The sequence below is a fragment of the Aythya fuligula genome, chromosome 13, assembly GCF_009819795.1.
Source record: "Aythya fuligula isolate bAytFul2 chromosome 13, bAytFul2.pri, whole genome shotgun sequence".
Taxonomy (NCBI): domain Eukaryota; kingdom Metazoa; phylum Chordata; class Aves; order Anseriformes; family Anatidae; genus Aythya; species Aythya fuligula.
Window position 1 is genome coordinate 13619488 of NC_045571.1, and position 21403 is coordinate 13640890.

Below are 21403 nucleotides of genomic sequence, written 5' to 3' on the forward strand. Positions count from 1 at the left end.
GGCAGTGACAGCCAGGGCAGCCTGCTGAGGTGGTGCACACTGCAGCCTGGACCCCTGCAAGAGGAGAGGTGTGGAGGGAGAGGCAGCAGGGAGGGCGGCCAGCACCCACACAGTGTCAGACGCAAAGCAGAGGGAAGGAGGATGACAGCCAAAGGGTATCAAAGAAGTGCCCAACCTCAGCAAGACCAGGGAGATGCCAGAGCTGTGGCACTGTGCCCGAGCAGAGCTGCAGAGAGGCCCAGGACCCCCCAGCAGAGCAGAGCTGACACAAGAAGCACCAGCAGGGCCCAGCTGGGCAGAGAGATTTCCCCTCTGTTGGGCAGGGCTCAGGTTGCTCAGCAGCAGGCTGCTCTGGCCTCCCAACCATGGCAATCGTGGTGCATCTTCCACCCTCCAAGTCACACACAGCAGAGACTGCAGAAGCATCTGGTATAAATCCTCCTCTCTGGGCAAAAGCAGGAAGCACAACTTTCACAAGACTCTCTTAAATGGAGAAAATCATCCAGGCCTTTTCTTTGCAAGCAGTGCACCCCTCCTGGAGCCCTGTGTGATCTAAGTTGTTTAGGAAGTAAATGAAATAGAGTGAGCCAGAGAGATGTTAATGGTTATTTCTCCAGGAAAGAAAAGCTTAATTTTACCATGGGGATCTTGTCTCTGCTATGATCCTTTCAGCGGCTCACAGGAATGCAGGAGGAATTAACCGGCAGCAAGGACTGGTTTGCCCTTGCAGATCTGTGAGGAGTTTCATCTTTTCAAAAGAAATGCCCCCCACTCCTGAAAAAAAAAAAAAAAGAAAAAAAAAAAAAAAAAAAAACAGACAAAGAACACTGACTCGGGTTGGTAACATGCAGTTTCACCATGGTCTGTAGCACTCTCTTTTTTTCCAACTAACCAAAACAGACCTAGAGCTTGTAAGTTCTTTGGAGACTTGGGCTGCAGCTGAGATGGTTGATGCACAAAGAGCAGGCAGCATTACATGAGTGGCAATGCTGGAGGAGCTGGCTCCAGGCAAGGTGAGAGGAAGGGGAAGCGGGAGGAGGATTTCCAGGCTCAGAGCCATTTGTCGCTTGCTCGTGGTTAGTATCTGTTAAGCTAACTGGCAATTGAGATCAACAACTAGGATTTTTCCATCCAACCTAAGCGAGCCAGCAGTTGGGTTTCATTCAAGTAATTGTTCTAATGGATAATAATGTATTATTATGACTAGAGGGCTTATTACTAGAATGTTGCACTAAATTCAATAACCCAAACTCACCATATATTGTCCCTCTTGTGGGGGCTTCAGTTGTTTGAGAAGGAGCCTTAGAGTTGCGTGATCATCCTTAAAACCTTCTCCCCTAAGTTCCAGCTTTGGAGAACAAGTTGTTCATCATATGCTGAATTCAGCCTTGGAGTAACTCCAGTGAAAACAAAAGGAGTAACAACAGGAATGGATTAGGCCCAATTGCTTTCACATTTCTCTAGCTTGAATTTCCAATTCCAATCCTAAAGGAGGAGTGAAAAAAAAAAACAAAAACAAAAAAAAAACACAACAAAACACCACCATATGGCACAATGACAAATATACTTCAAAACGTAAATCTGCCTATGCCATGAGCTCATGCCCTTTGGAAAATGCACCAAGGTGAGCTTCCAGGAGCTTACCCACAAACAAAATCCTGCTGTTATCTAGTAGAAGCAATACATATTCCTACTTTTGCCAAAGTGTTGTAGTGATTTTTGTCACAAAATGGTCAAATCCATGACGCAGTTCTAGGTGGCTACACTTGAGACTACTGTCCTTACATACTTATGAAAAAAAAACCTAGTATTTGCCAAGCTCAGATATAAAATCAGGAGGATTTCATTTCACAAAAACATACTGTGTAAGATTAAATAGTGTATGTTCTGTACTAAACCCATTTTCCAGGGAGAGTTGTGCATGGGTTGGAAGCGGGCACGGTCTCACCTACAAACCTTTCTCTGGCAGACCGTCTCTTTGGGTATATGGATGTGAACCAACAGACAGTACATGGAATAAGGACTGAGATACAGGACTGCATGCTCCCCTGCTGGCTGTTGAATCATGCTTTCTCTTGACGTTTTCTGCACCACTCACTCACCATCTTTAAAGTAAGTTACATCTAACTGTGACCTGCTGCTTCCTGCCCAGCCTGGTGAGCCACCAGCGTGGAGAAACTTCCTCTGGGCACGTTCTTCAGCGCACGCTTTCAGTGGCTGCCATGTGAAGTTAACCTAAGAAAAAAATGTTGCCCTTCTGTTTTCACTGGAGCTATTCCCAGGCCAGATTCAGTGCATCACAACGGGGGTAACAGAGTTTTCCAGTGGTCAGGGAAGTGGGAAGTAAACTGCAAGTCAGAATTCCTGGGTTCAATTCCTAGCTCTTGTTAAACCAGTTCAGACCATCTGCTCCCTTTGTGCCTCCACACACTCGGTTGAGAGTTTTGTTAATAATGATGACACTCATTTAAAATTATTCCCCGACAAATAAGAAATGTATGAAACATCAGAGAAGCACAAAGCATTAAGTCTGAGACCGAGTTTGACCCACCAGCTTTACAGAATAAATGCAGAGCTTCATTCAGCTGCCACGCTGGAAACTGAGGAGTCCAGCTCAGCTGCTATCTAGCTCAGAAATCACTGCACATTGTTTGCAAACTTATCAGGAGTGACTTGAATTGTGAATTAGCTTCAGCAAGGCAGCTGGCAAGCTGCTGAAGCATACAATGCCTGCTGAATCTGCACTTCCTGTTGGAGACGTGCGAAGGAGAAGGCAAACTATGAAAGAGCAGAGAAACCGCTCCCAACTCAAGTCAAAGCTACGTGCAGCACAGGCACAACAGGGCCAGGCGCTGAGCCGGGGGAAAACCAGAACCCCCCAGCAACAACGGTGCTGATGGTACTCAGCCCTCGCACGGCACTTGCTAGGGAGAGATTTCAAAGCACTTTGTGAAGATCAGGACCATCATCTCCCCCCACCTCCTCACCCAGCTGGGTTAGACTGCCGAGCCGGGAGGGCAGCAGCAGGACCTTTCCAGCCTGGTGCTGCAATCCTGTCGGCAGCTCTCCAGCACGCAGCCCAAGGCTGATGCATGCTTATTGTCACATCTTGTTTTTCAGTAAAGAACCCAAGCTATGACAAAAGCAGCAGCAGACACCAAGACGTGCTCCAGCCAGCCTCAGCCAAGCACTCACCTGGACACAGCACCAGAGCACAGCTGTGCGGTCGGATGCTTGCTCCGTGCAGGCAGGCGTTCCCCTTGCACTGTAGGTTACAAAGCTGAAGCTGCTGTAAATTCTCCAAGACCCAGGTCTGTATGTGCCCACATAGAGAAATAGCAGAAAGATGCTTGCTGCCTGCGGTCTGACGGGAATGCTGCAGCATCAGCACTTCAGGAGAAAGAACCCAGCTTGTACACTGCAATTCACTAAAACTAACTGAAATGTGCCACAGCATGCTTCTGAAAGACTTCCCAGGGCTGGGAAAACAGCCAATATGCAATATACTCCTAGAAAAGCTCTCTTGCTGTGAGTAGGGTCTTTCATTCATTTCAGGTTGTCAGTAAATTTGATCAAAGTCTCTCCTCTAGTATGAGAATGTGTCTTTCTTATAATCAGAGCTCCATCTTTTCATTTTTATCAGTTTTAATGTTATTAGTACAATGAAGTCCAAACCTGACTCTGGAAAGCTATCATTTATTTACAATGAAAGGAGGAGGTTACATTTGAGTGAAAAGACAGAAAACAATAGAAGCTTCTAGCAACAGGGGTTGCAGGGTGAACTCAACTTAGGCGCACTTCAGCTAAAATAACTGCTGCTCGTTAAATACCATCCCGTGCTTTGCAAGCCACGATACGCCATCCTGTGGTCATACAATAACCATTAACTTCTCACGTCTTCTGGTCCAAAGTGCCCAACGCAGTCAGATGCACAGTGCGTGTGCTGGCACTTATGCTTCAGTATCATTCACGCTAGGTTTCTTGTTGTGAATGCAAAGCAAGGATGAAAAACTTCAGATACTCTCCAAAAAATAAGCCCTGATGTGCACAAGTTGCAAGATGTGTGGCTGGCTTGCTGTCTGCATACAGGTGTAACACAGCCCTTCAGCACGAGCCTTCTGCTGGCCAGGAGCGTAGCCAGGACAGCCCACAGCAGAGCCATCGCTTCCCCCATACCACGCAGGTGTACCAGCTCCTGCCCTGCTCTCTTCTTCCTGCTGGGTGGCATTCTTCTTTCTGCTCCACTGGGCTGCTCTCTCTGCACTGCCTGGTCCTGCCAGGTCCCCCCTGCTTTCCAGTCTGCTCTTTGGGCATCTCTGTCCCGTTGAGATGTAGGAACACCCTCGGCCTCCCTCTCATCTTCCCTCCCCCCCCCCCAAATTTTGCCCACTAACACCTAGGACGTACCCTCTCCTGTTGGAAGCTGGCAGTCCCATTTGGTAACTGCTCCTAGACAAGTTGAACATCCAGCTTTGCTTCAGCCAGCCAACAAACACAACTGCAACCTTCAAGGCTGGTGCAAACTCAGCGTGAAGCGGGGTGATGGGGAGCTGTGGCGGCACACAAACCCAGAGCTCCCTCTGTACCCCTCTTGGTGCCCACCTGGCTCAACCTACCCAGGCTGCTCCTTGCTCGTGTTGCCAGGTTTTAACAGGAAAAAAAGTGACCAGCAGCAGTAAGAGTCCTCAAAAGGCAACTGTTTCCCATTACAGTACTAGTTCTTTCAAGCTCTTTGATGTTGCTTCTCCCACACAAACAAAGCTGTTTCTTTCACAGTCTGTTCTTGCACACGAACAAGATGTTACACGTACTATACGTAGCACATCCTCGACTTATTTAAAGCACATTTGTCCCAACTCACTGTACTTTGTTCTCTATCATTTTTCAAACCGGTACTCATGCATCATAGGCACAGAGACATTTTATTTTACTTCTCCCTGTCACAGTGATTTGTCTTCCAAATTCTGGAAAGTTCTGATCACAGTAGAGAAATTTCAGCCCTTAGGTAGGGTTGAGACTGAGCTGTTAAATTCATGGCATTAGCTGAATTTTTCCCTAAATTTTAGGTGTTCAGAGAGCAGAGTTTGCTTTGCGAGAGGCCTTTTACAAAATTTCAATTTGGATTCTGGACTAGTTAACTTTGGTTGCATTCTTAATCATACTTCTGCCCACAGTTTGCGATACCACCCGTTTCTTACCTGTGCGGATTCCAGCTTTTCCACACTGGAAGAATTGTTGATCGTGCACTGCATTGATAAACTATTACAGTTCTCATGACAAATTTAAATTGCAAATTATTTGGGGCAAGGAAAGTCTTTTTGTTCTAGCACAATAGGATTTTCGTAATCTGCATTATAAACTACCCCAATACAAATAATAGCCTGGCACTTCTGCCAACTCATTTTATTTTGGGGAAAGTTCCCAAGTGGTGGAGACTGCCGCAGAATGCAGGAGATTTGATTAGGTGATGCAAGGGTTAATCCAGTCAACTTCTGACAAAACAAATGCGTGTCATTGTCTCCAAGATTCATTTGACTCATGTTGTTAAATATGAGTTACTTTTATACAGACTTCTGCATAAACTATAACCAAATGCCTTGCAAAATTAAAACACAATGGATAATTCTTCCAGAAGACACACATTTCATTATCTGAAAAATAATCAAAAATCCCAAACTCTGTTATACCCCAAAATGAGGGACAAACAAGCACCCACAAAGTCCACCAGGAATTTTACCACAGCTATTTGGTAAGAAAGTCAACGTATGGCAATTAACAGCAAATGATAATTGTGTTTGTATAAGAGGTAAAATCTGATGCTCCTCAGAAATAAAATAAGAGAGACTAAGGATGTCAGACTCATCATTATAGCTGAAAATGATGCTTTTTTTGGATGGTTCAGACAGGAACGCTAGACAGCCTGGTGTCAGCAACGGGCCTGCTGAATCATAGGGGATTGTTACCACAGCGCTATTCAGAGACCTGAGGCAGGCCATGCCCTCCGTCTGTTGTAAATGAACAAAACTTGTGGTCTTTCAGCACTCAGTTCCTCTTCACAGGACAGAGAAGCATTTGGGGGTGAAAGCATGCTGGATGTTGTTGCTGTGTTACTAAGGATATGTTCAAAACACTACTTCCTACGTTTAAAGAGAGAGAGAGAGACTGCTACCAAACCAGCCAAATTGGTTTACTAAAAATAGGTATTTCTTTGTTCTGTGTTTTTAGCTTTTATTTCTTTTAAAACACCAGTCTTTCATGATCGCTAAAGCTAACACACATTCCTCGTTAATAGCAAGAGCCTGCCTACCTACTCTGCATTTCGACTTGACAATGTAAGAACAAAACAAATTGCTCTATGTTTAAAAAGGAAACACTGGCCCTGGCACACTTGTCACAGTCAAGACTCAAAACCGAGGCCCAATAGGCCCCATATCAAAAGGCTTTCAGATCTAAAAGCAAGTAATAAAAAGCAGCTTTAATGCAAAATGGTTTGGACTGAAACAAGAGACTTCCGCTAAGTGCCCAGCACACTAATAAAAGGATAGCCTTGAGGTACATGTACGAGTTAAAAGTGGAAGCTGTGTGCCTTTGTATTTATGGGAATGGTAGTGCCCAGCCAGCAGCCCCGGTCATTATAACCTGCTTACATGAAGACTTCATTTGTAGCAGGAAATAAGTACCGGCTCTCATGCTTCAACCAGCTCTGCAGCTTATTTACTTCCTCAGAAAACAGGCCTGCCCTAAAATAACATCTACTTTTGGTTTAATCTTGATGACAAAGGTCTTAGTCATGAATTAGATAACCAGTCCTTAAAGAAGCTGGATCACCAATCCCACGTCCTCTCCAAAGATGGCCATAAAAGTAGGAGAAGGGATAACCGAATTTTGATGGGCAGGCATAGCTTTCTTTTGGGGATGGATTGAACAAAAAAGTCCTAGATTTGACAAGGAGCCTTTTCCTTTAAGTTTGAATAGCCTGTACCCTCATAGAAGTCTCAGCTGCTTGGAACACTTGTTTTTTATTTGAAAATTAGTTGGATAAACTAGGTCTAAGTTTGTGGCTAAGATTCTAATTTATGGTCAAAGGAGTCAGTACAGCCTTCGGCAGCTCACTGGATCATCTGGTACTTTAAATAATCCATTTCACAATCATCACCAAATTTGCTAAGAAATATTTATTAAATCTCAAGACTGAAATATTGAATAGTAGGCAAATCCCTTCACTCTTAATAAGGACTGTTGCCATTTATATAATAACTTTGGAATACAAGAGGCAGTCTGTATAGCTCCGAAAATATTTCTTGGCCTTTAGTCCAAAAAAGCAAATGAAACTGTCCAATGACTTCATGAAATATTTGAACAAATATTAACGCAAAGCTTTTTTGTTGTTGTTGTTATGAAACTACCAGGAATATTTTATGCAGATGAAATTCCTCCATGAAAAAGAAGTTTTCATTTTTGTTGTCACACAGTATATTATTCAGATCTGCAGATAAGAATGTGGATATTTGCAAAAAATAATTTCCCAAGAGTTATCTATTCCAGTACACACAGAGTCCTGAATCTGCCTAAGCCTGTTCAAGTTAACCTCTGCATACAGTCCCCAACATGGTTCTGCCTAGAGTTGTAGTCTTATATTTAAAATGCCTTCAGCATTTCCAGTCATTAAAATGAGTATTTTTATGAAATTTAAAAAAATTCCACTTTACCAATTTTATATAGTATAGCTTTCCTTGTGCATTTAAAGATGACTTTTTCCAATAAAGTCTGCAGGACTCAGATTTACATCCTCACCCACTGACAGTTTAATTAATTTAATTGTAGGAGAAAGTATTTAATCACATACAGTCAGAAAAACAGCCCCTTAAACACAGGCTTTTGGGCCAAATATGAAATTCAATGAATTAGAATGAAACATGCATACTGCAATCCATTTCCTGATTCAGAACACTTGATATTATCAAAACACAGTTCCACAGTTGACTTTTTTTTTTCTTTTTTTTTTTTAACCTCTCTAAACAACTTGTAAAACCCTTTCACCATTTTAAGCCTGGTAAAAGAGGAGTCAGTATACTTCAGGTATAAAGGCAGTGCTAGTCTAGTTGTAATGAACTGTACAAACACCAACATCATAATGCTGTGCTAGTTAACATATCAAAAATATGCCATCTAAAATGCTGCTTGAATGACACAGATATCTGCTAGTATCCTAACTTTCTTTCCAATAGTTACAACATTAGAAGGAATCATCACTGGTGATTCTCAGCAGTACATACACATTAATGATTTATTTCAAAAAAGAAAAAAAAAAAAAAAAAAGAAGGTGAAGAAAGACAGGAATTCTCATATTCCTGTTTAACTCATTATGGCAATTCAGCACAAGTAAGTCTGATGAAGTAAAAAAAAACAACAAAAAAAAAAACAAACAGTGCTGTGTCAGTGGTTATCTGTTAAAGCTGACTACCAGCACCAGCTGGTGTTCTTCCCCAAAGTGATATCTAATTAGTTACAGACAAGACAGTTAATAAATCCAGAAATGCAACTTTTCAGTTTTAGTCAGATTGTGCTGTACTAGCCTTTACACTGCAATAAAGATCAATTCTGTAAGCAGCAAAAACTCACATGCAGTTAGGTGCAAATATCAACTATTAGAGTATTAGAAGACTTCATCTGTTTAGTTTTAAAATGAGCAAGTGGTATTACAGTTGTGTTAAATACGGTCCTAGAAGGGACCTATTACGATTACAAAAAGAAGACATTTAATCCTGAAACAACAGAAAAAGCATGTGTGTATTATATATATACATATATTTTATAAAAGAGCAATGCTTTCTGAAGAGTGGAGAATAGCCAGAACACTAAAACAATGCTGTAACAAGAGCCATTATTTGTGCGTTTGCTTTATGAAGCTTACATTCTAATGTTTACAAAGGGCAGCACTTATATAAGACTCTCCACTAACAAACAAATCTGGGATACATCAATTGTACAGGTAAGTCAGCCAAAAATAAGCGATAGCTATGTTCTTCTCAGTTTTAAGAAAGCATGCAATAGGTTTGCCCCTTCCGCCACCCCTTGTTCAGATTTGTAGATCACAGAACCAGTAAAAGGACAGTATAATGAAACCGGGGCACAGATAACAGATTGAATTTTATCACAGACTGTTTATCAATATTTTTGCAAATGTAAAAGCAGCCTTCTTTCAGCATCAAAAAGGCAGAGAAGATACAAGCATGAATAAAAAAATAATTAAGCCATTTAAGACATCAAAAGTTCAAGAAATAGCACTGTGCATATACAAATAAAATTAACATTCAATACTGTAGAGCTCGTTTAAAAATGGCACCAATGGACAATATTTTACAATATGCACATTTATTTGAGGTGGGGAACTAATGCTCCACAGGTGAAGATGATAATACAAATGATAGTGCCACTGTTGGCCCATTATGGTACTTCTTACAATTTAATGAAAACACTTTAGAAAATAATCTGGTATGTACATGTCTTCTGGAAACTCAATGGCTTCTTCAGAACAGAAAAAACTATGGTTCTCCCCCTCCCCTTTTTAGCCAGACAATATTGCCAGAGATTGTGCTCACTCTTAAAGCACATAATCTTACTTTAAATTCAGTGCTATTTTCTTTCAAAAAGATCAGAAGTTGTACTTTCAGATAACAAAAGCAATTATGTTACAAACATTCAAAAATGGAAGCTTATGATTCTGGCAGACAATGTTGCGTATTAAATACAAACCAGCCAGCAATTACCGAACATAAAAAACTTATTCAATCATAAAAAAATACTATAATTCATCACCACAGACTTTTTACATAGTTATAAATAATAAATAGCATAACACAGTAGATTACAAACGGATTTATTTTGCCCCGTTAAAGTCTTTTAAAAGTAAAATCTCTTATTGTCTTTCCTCAGACTGACCAAAGTACTGTATCAAGACTAGTCATAGTCCAAATATAACTCCTTAGCCAAACAAATTTGCAGAGCTTGTATTCAATCTAAATTTTAAGGTCTCTCCTTACAAATCGAATGTTCGCTCTGCCATTTGCCCTGCTTATTACGAAGGCATAAACGCTGTATATAGCAGCTTCAGAAGTCACTATGTAGGCTGCCATCTCACAGCACGGTTGGACTGCCCACAGCACCTTGCAACGGAGCACACACCTTGGAAAGGAACGCTAAGGAAAGCAGCATTGACGACAGAATCTGGTAAGCACTCTATAAACAAGCTGTACACAAAGGACTTCCCTCCCCCCCACCCCGGTTTACATTCCATAATTCTGTAACAATGTCCCCTAAGGCACAAAAATACCTGTGACCTCAATGCCACAGGAGACATTGATGGTGCCATACATGTTCTCCTACACAGTAGTTTAAATAACTTAGTTATCTGCACTGTATGTCTTAGATCGAGGCATGGATTAATTTTCCTTGGCCAAATGTTGCTGATTATTGACCGTATTTTCATATAGTCCGTAGGACGAAGGGTCTGGGGAGAAAACTATGCAGCTATTTCAATCACGTTCATTCGTAGAATATTATTTCTTCACCAATGGCAAAAGTGGCAGTCGTTAGTTGTTTTTTGTTTTTTGTTTTTTTTTTTAATGTAATAGAGTGAGATTTCCAGACCCATTGTGGTCTCCTGTAACAAAAGTGACTAGCAGCACTAAGAAAAATTTGTTTTCTCCCTTCTGCAAAAAGGATTTGAGGCTAGTGAATAAAGGAAAAAAAAAAAAAAAAAAAGCAGGAATAGTTTTACTTAATGGTTGAAGTGCCAGACAATAAATTAGTATTTTCAAATCCTTGCGAACCAAATTATTTCCCTAGACATAGTGACCACGATAATAATAGAAGTATTTTCCTAAAAATTGCAACACTAATAGGTAGATACCTATCTTGGAATCAAAAAGTGTATGCAAGTTCTTGAAAGCAAGAAGTTAGTATAATCTGAGCAGACATCTTGTTTAAAAAATAAATCCGCAAAACCAGACATTAATATGGTCTACAATGTCCATTAAATGGATAAATCAAAATCACTGGAAAGTTGCCAAGGATTACAGTTACACTAATTTTCCATGTAACAATCCTCATGTTAACGGTTCAAGGATCAGAGTTCATTTCTCTGTACGAGTGTACAGTAAGGGAACAGCACAGCCAAACACTGACTCGGAACTCATTAAGTCACTTAGGTGAGAGATCATCCATCAAAATGAATGAAGAGCATGAATTTGAACACGTTACTGGAGACTCTGTGGTTATGCTGCCTTTAGTCAGTGAATCAGATGAAGAGCCAACACTGCTGCTACTCCCATCAAGTATGTCTGAAGACAGGCTGAGGAAAAAGAAAATGGTTATTTAGTAACACAGGCATCATGAATTTGTCTACAAAGCTAATGTACTTTTTCTCCTTCGTAGGAAAGATGTAGGAGACATATACTACCACTCAGTCTTTACTTCAAGACTGGCAGCCCTGAAGACTCCTTGTTTTCTGTAGCATGTTATTTGTATATTCATGCTCCTTAAGGGAATGAGGAGCAGAATTTTTTTTTTTTTTTTTAACATGCAGAATAAATTACTACTCTGATTTTAATCAGTTATAGAAAGGAGATCACAACTAACAAGCAAAATCTTAAAAAGGTTACAGGAAAGAAAGAATAAGAATCTAATCAGCAATGCAGCATAGACGTTGTTAATTAGCTATTATGTTTTTAAAATGTTACACTACTCAAAGCAAGATTTTGAAATGCATTTTTCCTTCTTAAGTAAGGAATTACTCTGTTTGGATTCTGAAGTCTTGATACATGATTCCAGACAGCTTGTAAAAAAGATGCTTTTGTAATTTAGCTGGAAGTAAAATGAACGAAATATTTCTAGGTCCCAATTCCATAGGTATATTGAAATTACAGTAATACGGAGTTGATATTTTAGAATACTTAGTATCTGACTTCTGACTATATATTCAGCTTTTTATGATCATAATCATAAAGGAGACATAAATCAGAAAGGAGACAAACTTAACACTAAAAATCTTGAACTTGTCAATATGAACTATGTGACTGCAGCAACCATTCACATACACATTATTTAGGTATTCAGGTAAGTGCCACAGATACTACACAGTCACTGCCTACAAAATACTGAAATGATGAAGCATCTTCAGATGAAGGAACTTTGCTAATGAACTAATCATGATTTGTAATGACTATATTCAGAATGACAGTTTTGATACACAAAGTCTAGGCTAGTGTCTGCTCAGGAAGAACTGATCAAATGGACAGGAACGTTATCATACTACACTATCACAGAATTCCCAGTAATACGTATATGCAAGCTATAAGCAAAATATTTTTTTCTTAAGAATGGAAAGATTTGTATGGATGCACATTCCCTGGTTTGGCAATTTAGGGCACGCAATATTTTACCATGAACTGAGATCTGTCAGATGTGTAACATCTGGAGAAAGCATGTTGGTTGTTCCTTGAAAAAGTCTCTTTGGCTGACTTTCAGTTTCCATTTCACCTGAAGAAAATAGTGCAAATAATCAAACTTATTCGAGTCTCTGGAATGTCCATTTAATATTTGTCTATTGTAAGAGAGAAGTTTGTCCCATAATAGAGCAAGCTGGCATTTATGACATGGTAAGTCTGCTAATTCAGTCAACCAAGCACTCAGATAAGACATTAATTTTATGCTAGCTGTTGTTTAATCATCTAGTCCATTCTTTAACTAATGCTCTGGCAGTATCTGACAGGCTACAGTGAAAGATCTCAAAGACACAAAAACAGGCACTTGCTAAGCTAAGTTCAGACTACAATCAAACAAAATAATCTAAAGCAAACTAATTACTGTGGCTTAATTTTAAGTGAGCAGTTGAGATAAGGCAACAGACATATCCCAAAATCTCAAGATTAAAGTTATTAGTGATTACAGAAATAGAAATACCAGCTTGGTACACGGTTTCACTCTCCTGAGTACAACAAATACTTAAACGTATGTACACTTTTACATAAAAGCTGAATAGAAAAAAATGAGCATGTGTATGCATTTCCAATTACTCATCATGGATCAGACTTTGTACCTGTAATCATCTACTGACATTAAAAAGATTAAACATGATGGGGAGAATTCATAAGGTCTGTTTAGTATAATCCGCCCTGAGAATGAGCTAGCTCATTAATAGCTTCTGTATAATAGACATTTTGAAATACCAAGAACTTGCAGATAACAAGCTTAAAAGAAAACCCTCTCAGCTACAATATACTTCAATTTTCAGCTTGGCAGCAAAAACATAGGAAACAGAAATAACTTTGTCTTTTTACCTACCAGCAGCTGCAGTGTCAGTTTGAAAATCTGACAGAAGCTAAGCATTTCAGTTAAACAGTATATATTTATGATAGGCAACAGAATCCTACTACCATTCATTTTATGCAAGACTGATAACACCCCATATTTATTTCCTTTAGCACACAACCCCCCACCCCCTCTTTTTTTTTTTTTTTTTTTTAAGGGAAAGAATGACAACTTCCATCAAGCAAAATGGGAAAAAAAAAAAAAAAAGATATTCAATACTTGGCCTTACACGTAAGTGAAAAAAATGCAAAACAACAATTAAAGTAACACTTGCAACACTTGAAACTTCACAAAGCTGCACTGCACAGTGCCATTAGTATTAATTCCCTATTGCAGTGAAATGTTATCAAATGCATGACGCATTTAGGAAAATAAATTAGGTTCATTTATATGGATTAGATATTTTAAAATTAGGTAACATTTTGAACTATTTCTTGATATGTCCAGTAAAAACTTTGTATCTCCACTTTGTAGAAGATGCTCCACCAGAGCACACAGACAGGGTGAGGAAAGCCTGCCCTTTTTGTTCTGTTTTTAATACATTTTACAACTGTACACAAGCTATTTTAAGTAAAACATCACAGCATGAATATCTATTCCCTGTTCATCACTGAGCTTCATACATTTTTGTACATTTTTTAATGATTCTAAAATTCACAGAAATTCATAATTGTTCTAGGATGTAGTTTGAATATCCTTAATGCAGACGACTTTCAATAAAGAATGCAGTTTTCTTCATTCAGGAGGAAACCTCTTGAAATTCAACAAAGGCAAGTAAATGCAGCATCCTGCACCTGGGAAGAATACTCTCTCCCCCAGCCCCAAAGCACCAGTACAAGCTGGGGGTGGAAAGCAGCTTTGCAGAGAGGGATCTGGGAGTCCTGGCAGCCAGCAGGCTGACCACGAGTCAGCAATGGGCCCTTGTGGCCAAGAGTATCCTGGAGGGCATTGGGAAGAGCACTGCCAGCAGGTCAAGAGAGGTGTTTCTCCCCCTCTACTTAGCAAAAGGTGAGGCCTCTGGAGTACTCTGTCCAGTTCTAGGTTCCTCAGTACAAGAGGGACGTGGAGCTCCTGATGCAAGTCCAGCTAAGGGCTACTAAAGTTATACGGAACTGAAGCATCTATAAGGAAAGACTGAGGGAGCCAGGTCTGTTCAGCCTGGAGAAGGCTTCACATTTTTACTGTAAGGGTGACTGAGCACTGGAACAGGATGTCCAGGGAAGGTGTGGAGTCTCCTGCCCTGGAGACCATACAAAAGCCATCTGGACACAACCCTGGGTAATGTGCTCTAGGGGATCCTGCTTCAGCACAGGGGTTAGACTATACCATCTCCAGCGGTCCCTTCCCACCTCAACCATCCTGTGATTCTGTAAAATAACACTGATCTGCCCTGCACTCATCTCTCTCTCACCTTCTGAACTTTCAGAGTAAAAACAAACATTCAGTACTAAGTTTAGAAGATACTGCATGATAAGCAACATTCCTTGGATGATCTGAAGGGTGTGCACCGCACAGTGGTAACTCTTAGGAATGCCAGGGCTCACAAATATTCACAAACATTTAATTTGACGTGGAATAAAGTTTGCCTCTTTCAAGCAGTAGCTGTTCTAATGTTTTTCATTCTTGTATTTTAGACTAGCTACTTTACATTGTATTTGTAAATTACAATTGGTAAATTCCAGTTCACCATGGATACAAGCACATTATATATACAGGAAAACAACAAAAAATGTATCTTCCTGCTGCAAACCTACATCCTTACTAAAGCATCTGACAATGTAAATACACGTACCTTTTCTTTTAATGGGGCCAAGAACACTAGGCCTGATACAGTTGATTGGACTTTGACTCCTCCTGCTAGAGAAAATATTGATAGTAAAAGTTCCAAGTTTGAACACCACCATACTTAGCATCAAATCAACACAACCATATATCAAATGTTTGTTAAAGCTATTCCTGTACAACTGGAATGCTTAGGGAATCTGAATACGCAAAGAAGTGCTGCCTATTAGAGCAAATTATCTGCCACAGAAAATTTGTTAAGTTTTCTAGGGTCTTCTCCTTCTCTTAGTACATGCTCACTTCAAGCCATTTTTATCTTCAGTATAATATTTGTATGAAATTGATACAGCGACAAATTAATCAAGTTCACTGGAAGGACCAAGGAATTTCCTCACAAGATACAAAGTCTAGTTTAAAGTCGACACAGATTCTTGTAAGAACACTCATGTAAAGCTACCATTGGTAAAAAATAAACCTGCAAAGCATTTTTACATGGCAATGCTTCAGCTATTCTAAAAATGAAGCCTCTTTTAATGCTTTGGCATCAGCTTTAACCATATTTATGCTAGCCTTGGAATTTAAGCCAATGTATACCTGTTGCTTTCAGAAGTTACTTACTTGGAGAATCGCCTTGTTGGACTGGGAATAGGACTTGGAGGTAATCCATTACTGCTCACAAACATTTGCAATGATGGTGAAAAACACTGCTGCAGAATAAATTACAAAAACATGATTCAGAATTCCCTTTCAAATACTGAAGTGTCACTCCCCCAATCAAAATACCCCCACTTAAAGAAAACTTAGTAACAGAATAAGGCAGAAATGATTAAACAGAATCTTGGAGGAATTAAAACTCAACTTGCAAAAAATACACTGGCTAATGCAATACTGCTCAGATTAATCTGAAATTCAAAACCATATGAAATCCAAAATTTAAATAGACTGTTTTCTAAATAAAACTGTTGTTTCTGTTCTTCCCAGTACAGTTAGAAATAGCAGTACAGTACTCAGGACTTACTTTTTTCCAACACATTTGTTATGCAAACCAGCTGAGTTTACTCAAGGTACCTGAAAATTTAATACAATCTGCCAGAGCAGAACAGACTATTTAGCTCTGTGATACTGTAGCTCATTTGATCTTAGCCTGTGAATACCCAAAGCTAAGCACACAAATATTTCTCTCAAGCTCACTACTACTATACAGTTCCTATTCCAAAGGTACAGCATGAGCTTTCAGCACTAGTGTTATACTAGGAACAGCACTGCAATAAAACATTAGCAGTACAAAAGCAGAACCACAAAAAAAAGGCTGAGAACAAGGTCAGGCAGCCCACCTTTAAACACAGTTACCATTGTTTCTGTGCTAACATTTCAGTTTTCCCATCCTTACTGAAAAAAAAAGTAGTTTACCCAAGATTCACCTTTTTCCTTTTCCAGCATTTGCTATCAGTCTTCAGTGCAAATTAAGCATACCCAATTTTGAGCTGAGTCCCTCAGTGAGTTTATGCCTTCCTTTCCATAACTGACGGACATATATTACTCCTCCTCACCACACAGATCTGCAGCTTCTGCTGTTTGCCTAATCTCTTCCTCTCCACATACAATACATTCAGATTTTGGTGCTTCTTCCCCAGCACGCCCCAATTATGCGGTTGAAGATCATGTCTGTATACGATTACTACAGTGACCTCTTCTAACTTCCCTGGAAACAGAATCCTAACCACCCAAACATTACGCAAATAGAAGCAAGTGAAAACATGCAGTGTGAAAGAATTAGCACACGGCTTAAACTCTACAGGCTCTAAGATAAGCATCTGATTATTAGAAAACAGTAATATGTGGATTTGGGTTGGGTTTTGTCATTGCTGGTTCTTAAATCTGTGAAGTTTCACATTTTAGAATTTTCAGTGAAGGTGAACTGTAAAGATTTGTTTTCTGTTTGGTGTTTCACTTATCCTACCTTTCCTATTCCTCTTGTAGGTGAAGGTGCCGGCGAAACTGGAATGAAGTCTATTCTCTTTGGGGAGGAAGATTTCTCAGACTTGTCCAAGTCATTGTCACTCTGTAAATACAAAAGTTTCAAACTTCACAGTTGCACAAGACATTACCTTAGAATCCAAGCTACAACCTTCCATGGAAAGTTGTTAGGCCAAGTACGCAAAAGAGCTAAAACAGATGAACTTCGGTTTATCTGAGATTATTTCCACAGTTACTCCTCTCTTTCCCTTAAATTCATCAGTTGAGCGTAGAAGTGGAATTAAATATGAAACATCTATAAAGAGATTACCAGGCTCAAGCTTTCCTCCCATGATTGGCTTATCTGCATTGCTGTTTGCACTTCCCTAGAATACAAAAAATCCCATCAGTAGCTACAAAGAGGATAACTGACTATTTTATCATCTTGTTTCCATAACACTCACCTTTCGTGTGCTGTTTCTCTGTTCATTAAATCCACTCCTTCTTCCTGCAGGAGATAAACATTTTAAGTTTTTATGTAACATCTGTTCATCACAGGTACTTATAATACTACTCACGATTCAGTAATTTGCTTTTATAATTGAAATATGGACAATAGAAGCCCTCCAGAAAGAAAAACTGCTATAAGCCTACCTCAGCATTTCTCTTAAGGAAACAGCACTCCAAAAATGCAAGGTAGTTGAAACATGACAACAATAAGCCTTGCAACCACACTTCCGTGTTGAAATTAAATCTTTTTTAGCTCTGTTTACTCTAATACTTGAAAAATTCAATAGGAAAGAAACTCACATTATGTATTTCAGTATTATATAAATGCTTTTCATTCTGTTACTAAATATATAGTTAAAAACCTCACTTACCCTTCTGATCTGATGAAGTCGACTACTAGGAATACGAATGGGAGATGATGACAGCAACTGAAAAAAAGTGACAGCCACCATGATTAAATCGCAAACCAACAGCCTGCATCCACCCATACACCTACATTTTTGTTGAATTAAAAATGAGCTGTACAACTTCATGTGGATGACTCAAATAATGTTGCAAAATGAAAACACTGACCTTCAAAAGACTAGTTTTACTACTTACAAATTCATTCTGTCACTCTGCAAGCAGTGCTGATCTCAGAGTTGCATGCTCTTAGTATCTCAAGTGCACAAACAGCTGTATGTGCCATTTAAGCAAGAGAGGGATTATAAATGAAACTGAGAATATTATCTAATTCCCTACTGTCTAGAATAAGACGACAGACCCCTGTACTAACTTACTCAACCAGCTTACTTTTATAGAGCATTTCAGCTCCATCTTGAAGAGCATTCTGTAAACCTTTACTTTTGCAATTGCAAAGTATCTTATGCATCTAATCCCTCTGAACCTTTGGCTAGTGCCACACACAGCCAACAGTTCTCACTCAGGATGCCCACGTGTCTGCCTACATGACACCTACTATTTGAGTTCCAAAGTTTTGCAGTCTGTCTTTAAACATACCTCATAACAAAAGACTTTGAACTAAAACTCCACTGCATTTTTTCTGAACAAGATAAAAAACACAGAAGTAACACATATTTTAGGACTTCACGTTCCACAGGTTTTGAGAAAAACAATTTAATCTTCACTACGCTTGGATGAGAAAGAAAAAAAAAAAATAGCAGAAAAGAGCACATGGCTCAGCATAAGCTGACAATAAAGACAGAGAGAAAAATGAAACGTAACATCTTTGAAAAATCAAGTAAATTCACTACTGTATGCTAACAGATTTATATAACAAGAGGCAGAATATCACCCAGGATATAAAACTCTTCTTCATATGATTCTCTGATGTCTAGTGTTCAGACTTTGCAAAAAAAAAAAAAAAAAAAAAAAAAAAAAAAAAGCCCCATGAAAAAAACAGGTCAATGGAGCATTGCAAATCCCTCTCTTCCGTTTTTACAAGAAATTAAAAGAACCATTCAAGACTTTCAATCGTGATAGCAGTTTTCTCTTCCTATCTGTGTTCAGGTCCAAATTAACATTAAGATAGTACTTAATACCAGAAATCAATCCTGGCTCCTGATATTGTTCCGTTCTTGGGGATACGCAGCTAACGCATAAGCATTGTTTTATTGTAGGCAGCAGCTGCAGGTGAAAAATGCATATTCTGCAGTCTGGAATCTCGCTCTGACGCTTAGAGCAAGCACAAATCAAGTTTAACTTCATTTCTCCAGCCCAATTACTTCTTGTTAGGTGTAAACAAAACATGCTTGAGATTCCTTACCATACTGTGACGGCTCATAACTGTTGTACTGTTCCTGCGAGTTCGCAACACATAAGGCTGAAAAACCTGCGAGTTGTCACTGCAGGGAGAAAAAACAAAAAGGCTTTGTGAGCAGCCTTCTGAGGTATGCTTAGAACCACACTTTCCTTAGAACCACACGGTGCCACTGGACATACTGCCATCTCCAGCGCATGGAAAGCACCCGTTTGACTTCCACAGCTTTACCGAAGGCCCCAGCCGAGGGCTCCGGGCCCGGCCCTGCCGAGGGCTCTGCGGGCCGGGCCGGGCCGCGCTCACCTGAGCCCGTGGATGAGGGGGGCGCTGTTGGATCTCCTCAGGCCGCCCCCGTCGCTCGGGGCCGCGGCGCTCCCCGGCGGCAGCTCCAGGTCCAGCTCCATTTTCTCCTGAGCCATCGCGGCCCCGGCCCCGGCCCCGGCCCCGGCCCCGCCTGCGCCTGCGGCTCGTCCCGCTCCGCCGCGACGCCCATTCACTGCCGCCGGCCGCCGCGGCTCCTCCTCATCCCGCGCCGCCGCCGCCGCCGCCGCTCCCCAGGGCGCGGGGCGCTGCGGCCGCCCCTACAGGCCCCGCGGGCGGCGCCGCGGGCAGGGGCCGGGGGCGCGCCGGGCCCGCCGAGGGGGGCGGCCCCAGCAGCGCCCCATGCCCCTACAACAGCCCCTACAGGCCCCTTCCCGGCCCCGCGCCTCCCGGGGCCGCCGCCTGCGCACGGGGCGGGACGGGACGGGACGGGACGGGCGCGGAGGCCGCGGGACGGGAGCGGGACGGGAGCGGAGCGAGCGCCTCAGGCCCGACGCCCCCCGCCGCCGCCAGCCCCGGCGCCGCCACCCAGCGCGCATGCGCGGGAGGCAAGGCGGAGGCACGGCCCGCAGCTAACCGCCCGCCGCGGCGCACGCGCCCTTGCCGCCGCCCAGCCGCTACCGCGCATGCCCGCGGGAGCCGCGTCGGGCCCGAGCGCCGGCTTCGGCTCCGCTCGGGCTCCCGAGAGCCTCCGAGGCGGGGGCGCGCGCCGATTGGGCGCCGCGGCGGGGCGTGTGTTTGAAATGGGCCAATGGGAGGCGGGGTGGCGGCTGCGGCACGCGGGAACGCGGTGTGTGGGGGGCCGCGGGTTCGAGTCCGGCACTGCCATTGAGTTCAGACCACTCAATGCCAAGCGATTAAAATATTTCAAATTATTTAATTAAAAATATTTGTGTTTTCTCATTGTTTTTTTATTTTTTACATATCCATCTATAGTAACAGCTGCAATATACGTTTGTCTCTTACATTCAGGGGTTCTTCAGGGTCCTTAGCAGCATCGCATTTCAAAAAGTTTTTATTTTCCTCTGGGAAATGGCTGTTGTTTTTTCAAGAGCGCTAAGCACAGAAAACGTTGGCATGGAAAACTTTAACTTCTTGCTATTTCAACTTTTTTTAAGTGGAAATACAGCTGCATAAATTATTCCACTACTTGAAAAAGACTGAATGTAGATGACCTTAGATAACGGAGTAGAACTGCCCATAGCATGCTACTCATTGTGTACCTGCTTGCCTTTTTTGTTAATCAAGACTGAATCAAATGTTTTCCGTTGTTCTATGCTCGATGTAGGACTCTAATCAACTGTTTTGTTGAAGTTCAGTATTTCTTGCATTATACTGACACTATTGAAGAACTTTGTGCCTACTGTGTATCTAAGATGACTTAACAGGGCCCATGCATAGTACATTTAAAGTATTTTCAAGCTTTATCAATGTGTTTATATTGAAAAACCTGGAGACAAACTTCCCTGCCTTGTACTATTGCAGAAGGAAAACCTTTTACAACCTTATTGCATTGCTTACACTATGGTATATTGTAGCCAGTAATGATGCGTTTCTTTGAGATGATACAGAATCCCTATCTATTCTGGGGGGAAAAATAAAAAAACTAACAACAAAAAAAAACAAAAACAAAAACAAAAACAAACAAAAAAAAAAAACACTAAAGCCTTATTGTGCTTGATTTCTGGTAATTATGGTAAGTCT

At 41.1% G+C, this 21403-nt stretch overlaps 1 protein-coding gene, 1 long non-coding RNA gene and 1 other non-coding gene across 5 annotated transcripts; all 3 read right to left on the reverse strand.

Moving 5' to 3' along the window:
* Positions 1 to 364: 364 nt before the first annotated feature.
* On the reverse strand, positions 365 to 3273 carry LOC116494453. Its single transcript, XR_004253875.1, has 4 exons — positions 3196 to 3273; positions 2103 to 2235; positions 1256 to 1485; positions 365 to 774 (listed from the first exon to the last, which is right to left on the reverse strand). It is a non-coding gene; the product is annotated as an uncharacterized LOC116494453 (long non-coding RNA).
* A 7340-nt stretch (positions 3274 to 10613) lies between these two features.
* Positions 10614 to 19897, reverse strand: FAM122B (family with sequence similarity 122B). 3 transcript variants are annotated; one of them, XM_032196172.1, is made up of 10 exons: positions 19682 to 19897; positions 19385 to 19463; positions 17991 to 18047; positions 17574 to 17617; positions 17441 to 17495; positions 17114 to 17215; positions 15772 to 15860; positions 15164 to 15225; positions 12444 to 12540; positions 10614 to 11353 (listed from the first exon to the last, which is right to left on the reverse strand). In XM_032196172.1, the coding sequence occupies exons 1-10, from the start codon at positions 19795 to 19797 to the stop codon at positions 11203 to 11205; spliced, it is 852 nt and encodes a 283-aa protein (XP_032052063.1). In that variant the 5' UTR covers positions 19798 to 19897; the 3' UTR covers positions 10614 to 11202. The 3 variants fall into 3 exon arrangements, with proteins under 3 accessions (XP_032052063.1, XP_032052062.1, XP_032052064.1); XM_032196171.1 differs by having other exon boundaries at positions 15164 to 15228; XM_032196173.1 differs by lacking the exon at positions 10614 to 11353 and having other exon boundaries at positions 12440 to 12540; positions 15164 to 15228.
* LOC116494640 lies at positions 11440 to 11587 on the reverse strand. Its single transcript, XR_004253887.1, has one exon. It is a non-coding gene; the product is annotated as a small nucleolar RNA U109 (small nucleolar RNA).
* Positions 19898 to 21403: the final 1506 nt, after the last annotated feature.

Coding starts and splice junctions, on each gene's coding strand:
- FAM122B (XM_032196171.1), bottom strand. CDS start 19,797: ATGGCTCAGGAGAAAATGGAGCTGGACCTGGAGCTGCCGCCGGGGAGC. Junction 12,541..15,163: donor TGGCCCCATTAAAAGAAAAG/GTACGTGTATTT, acceptor TATTTTCTTCAG/GTGAAATGGAAACTGAAAGT. Junction 11,354..12,443: donor CTGACAGATCTCAGTTCATG/GTAAAATATTGC, acceptor CTTTTTCCTCAG/CCTGTCTTCAGACATACTTG.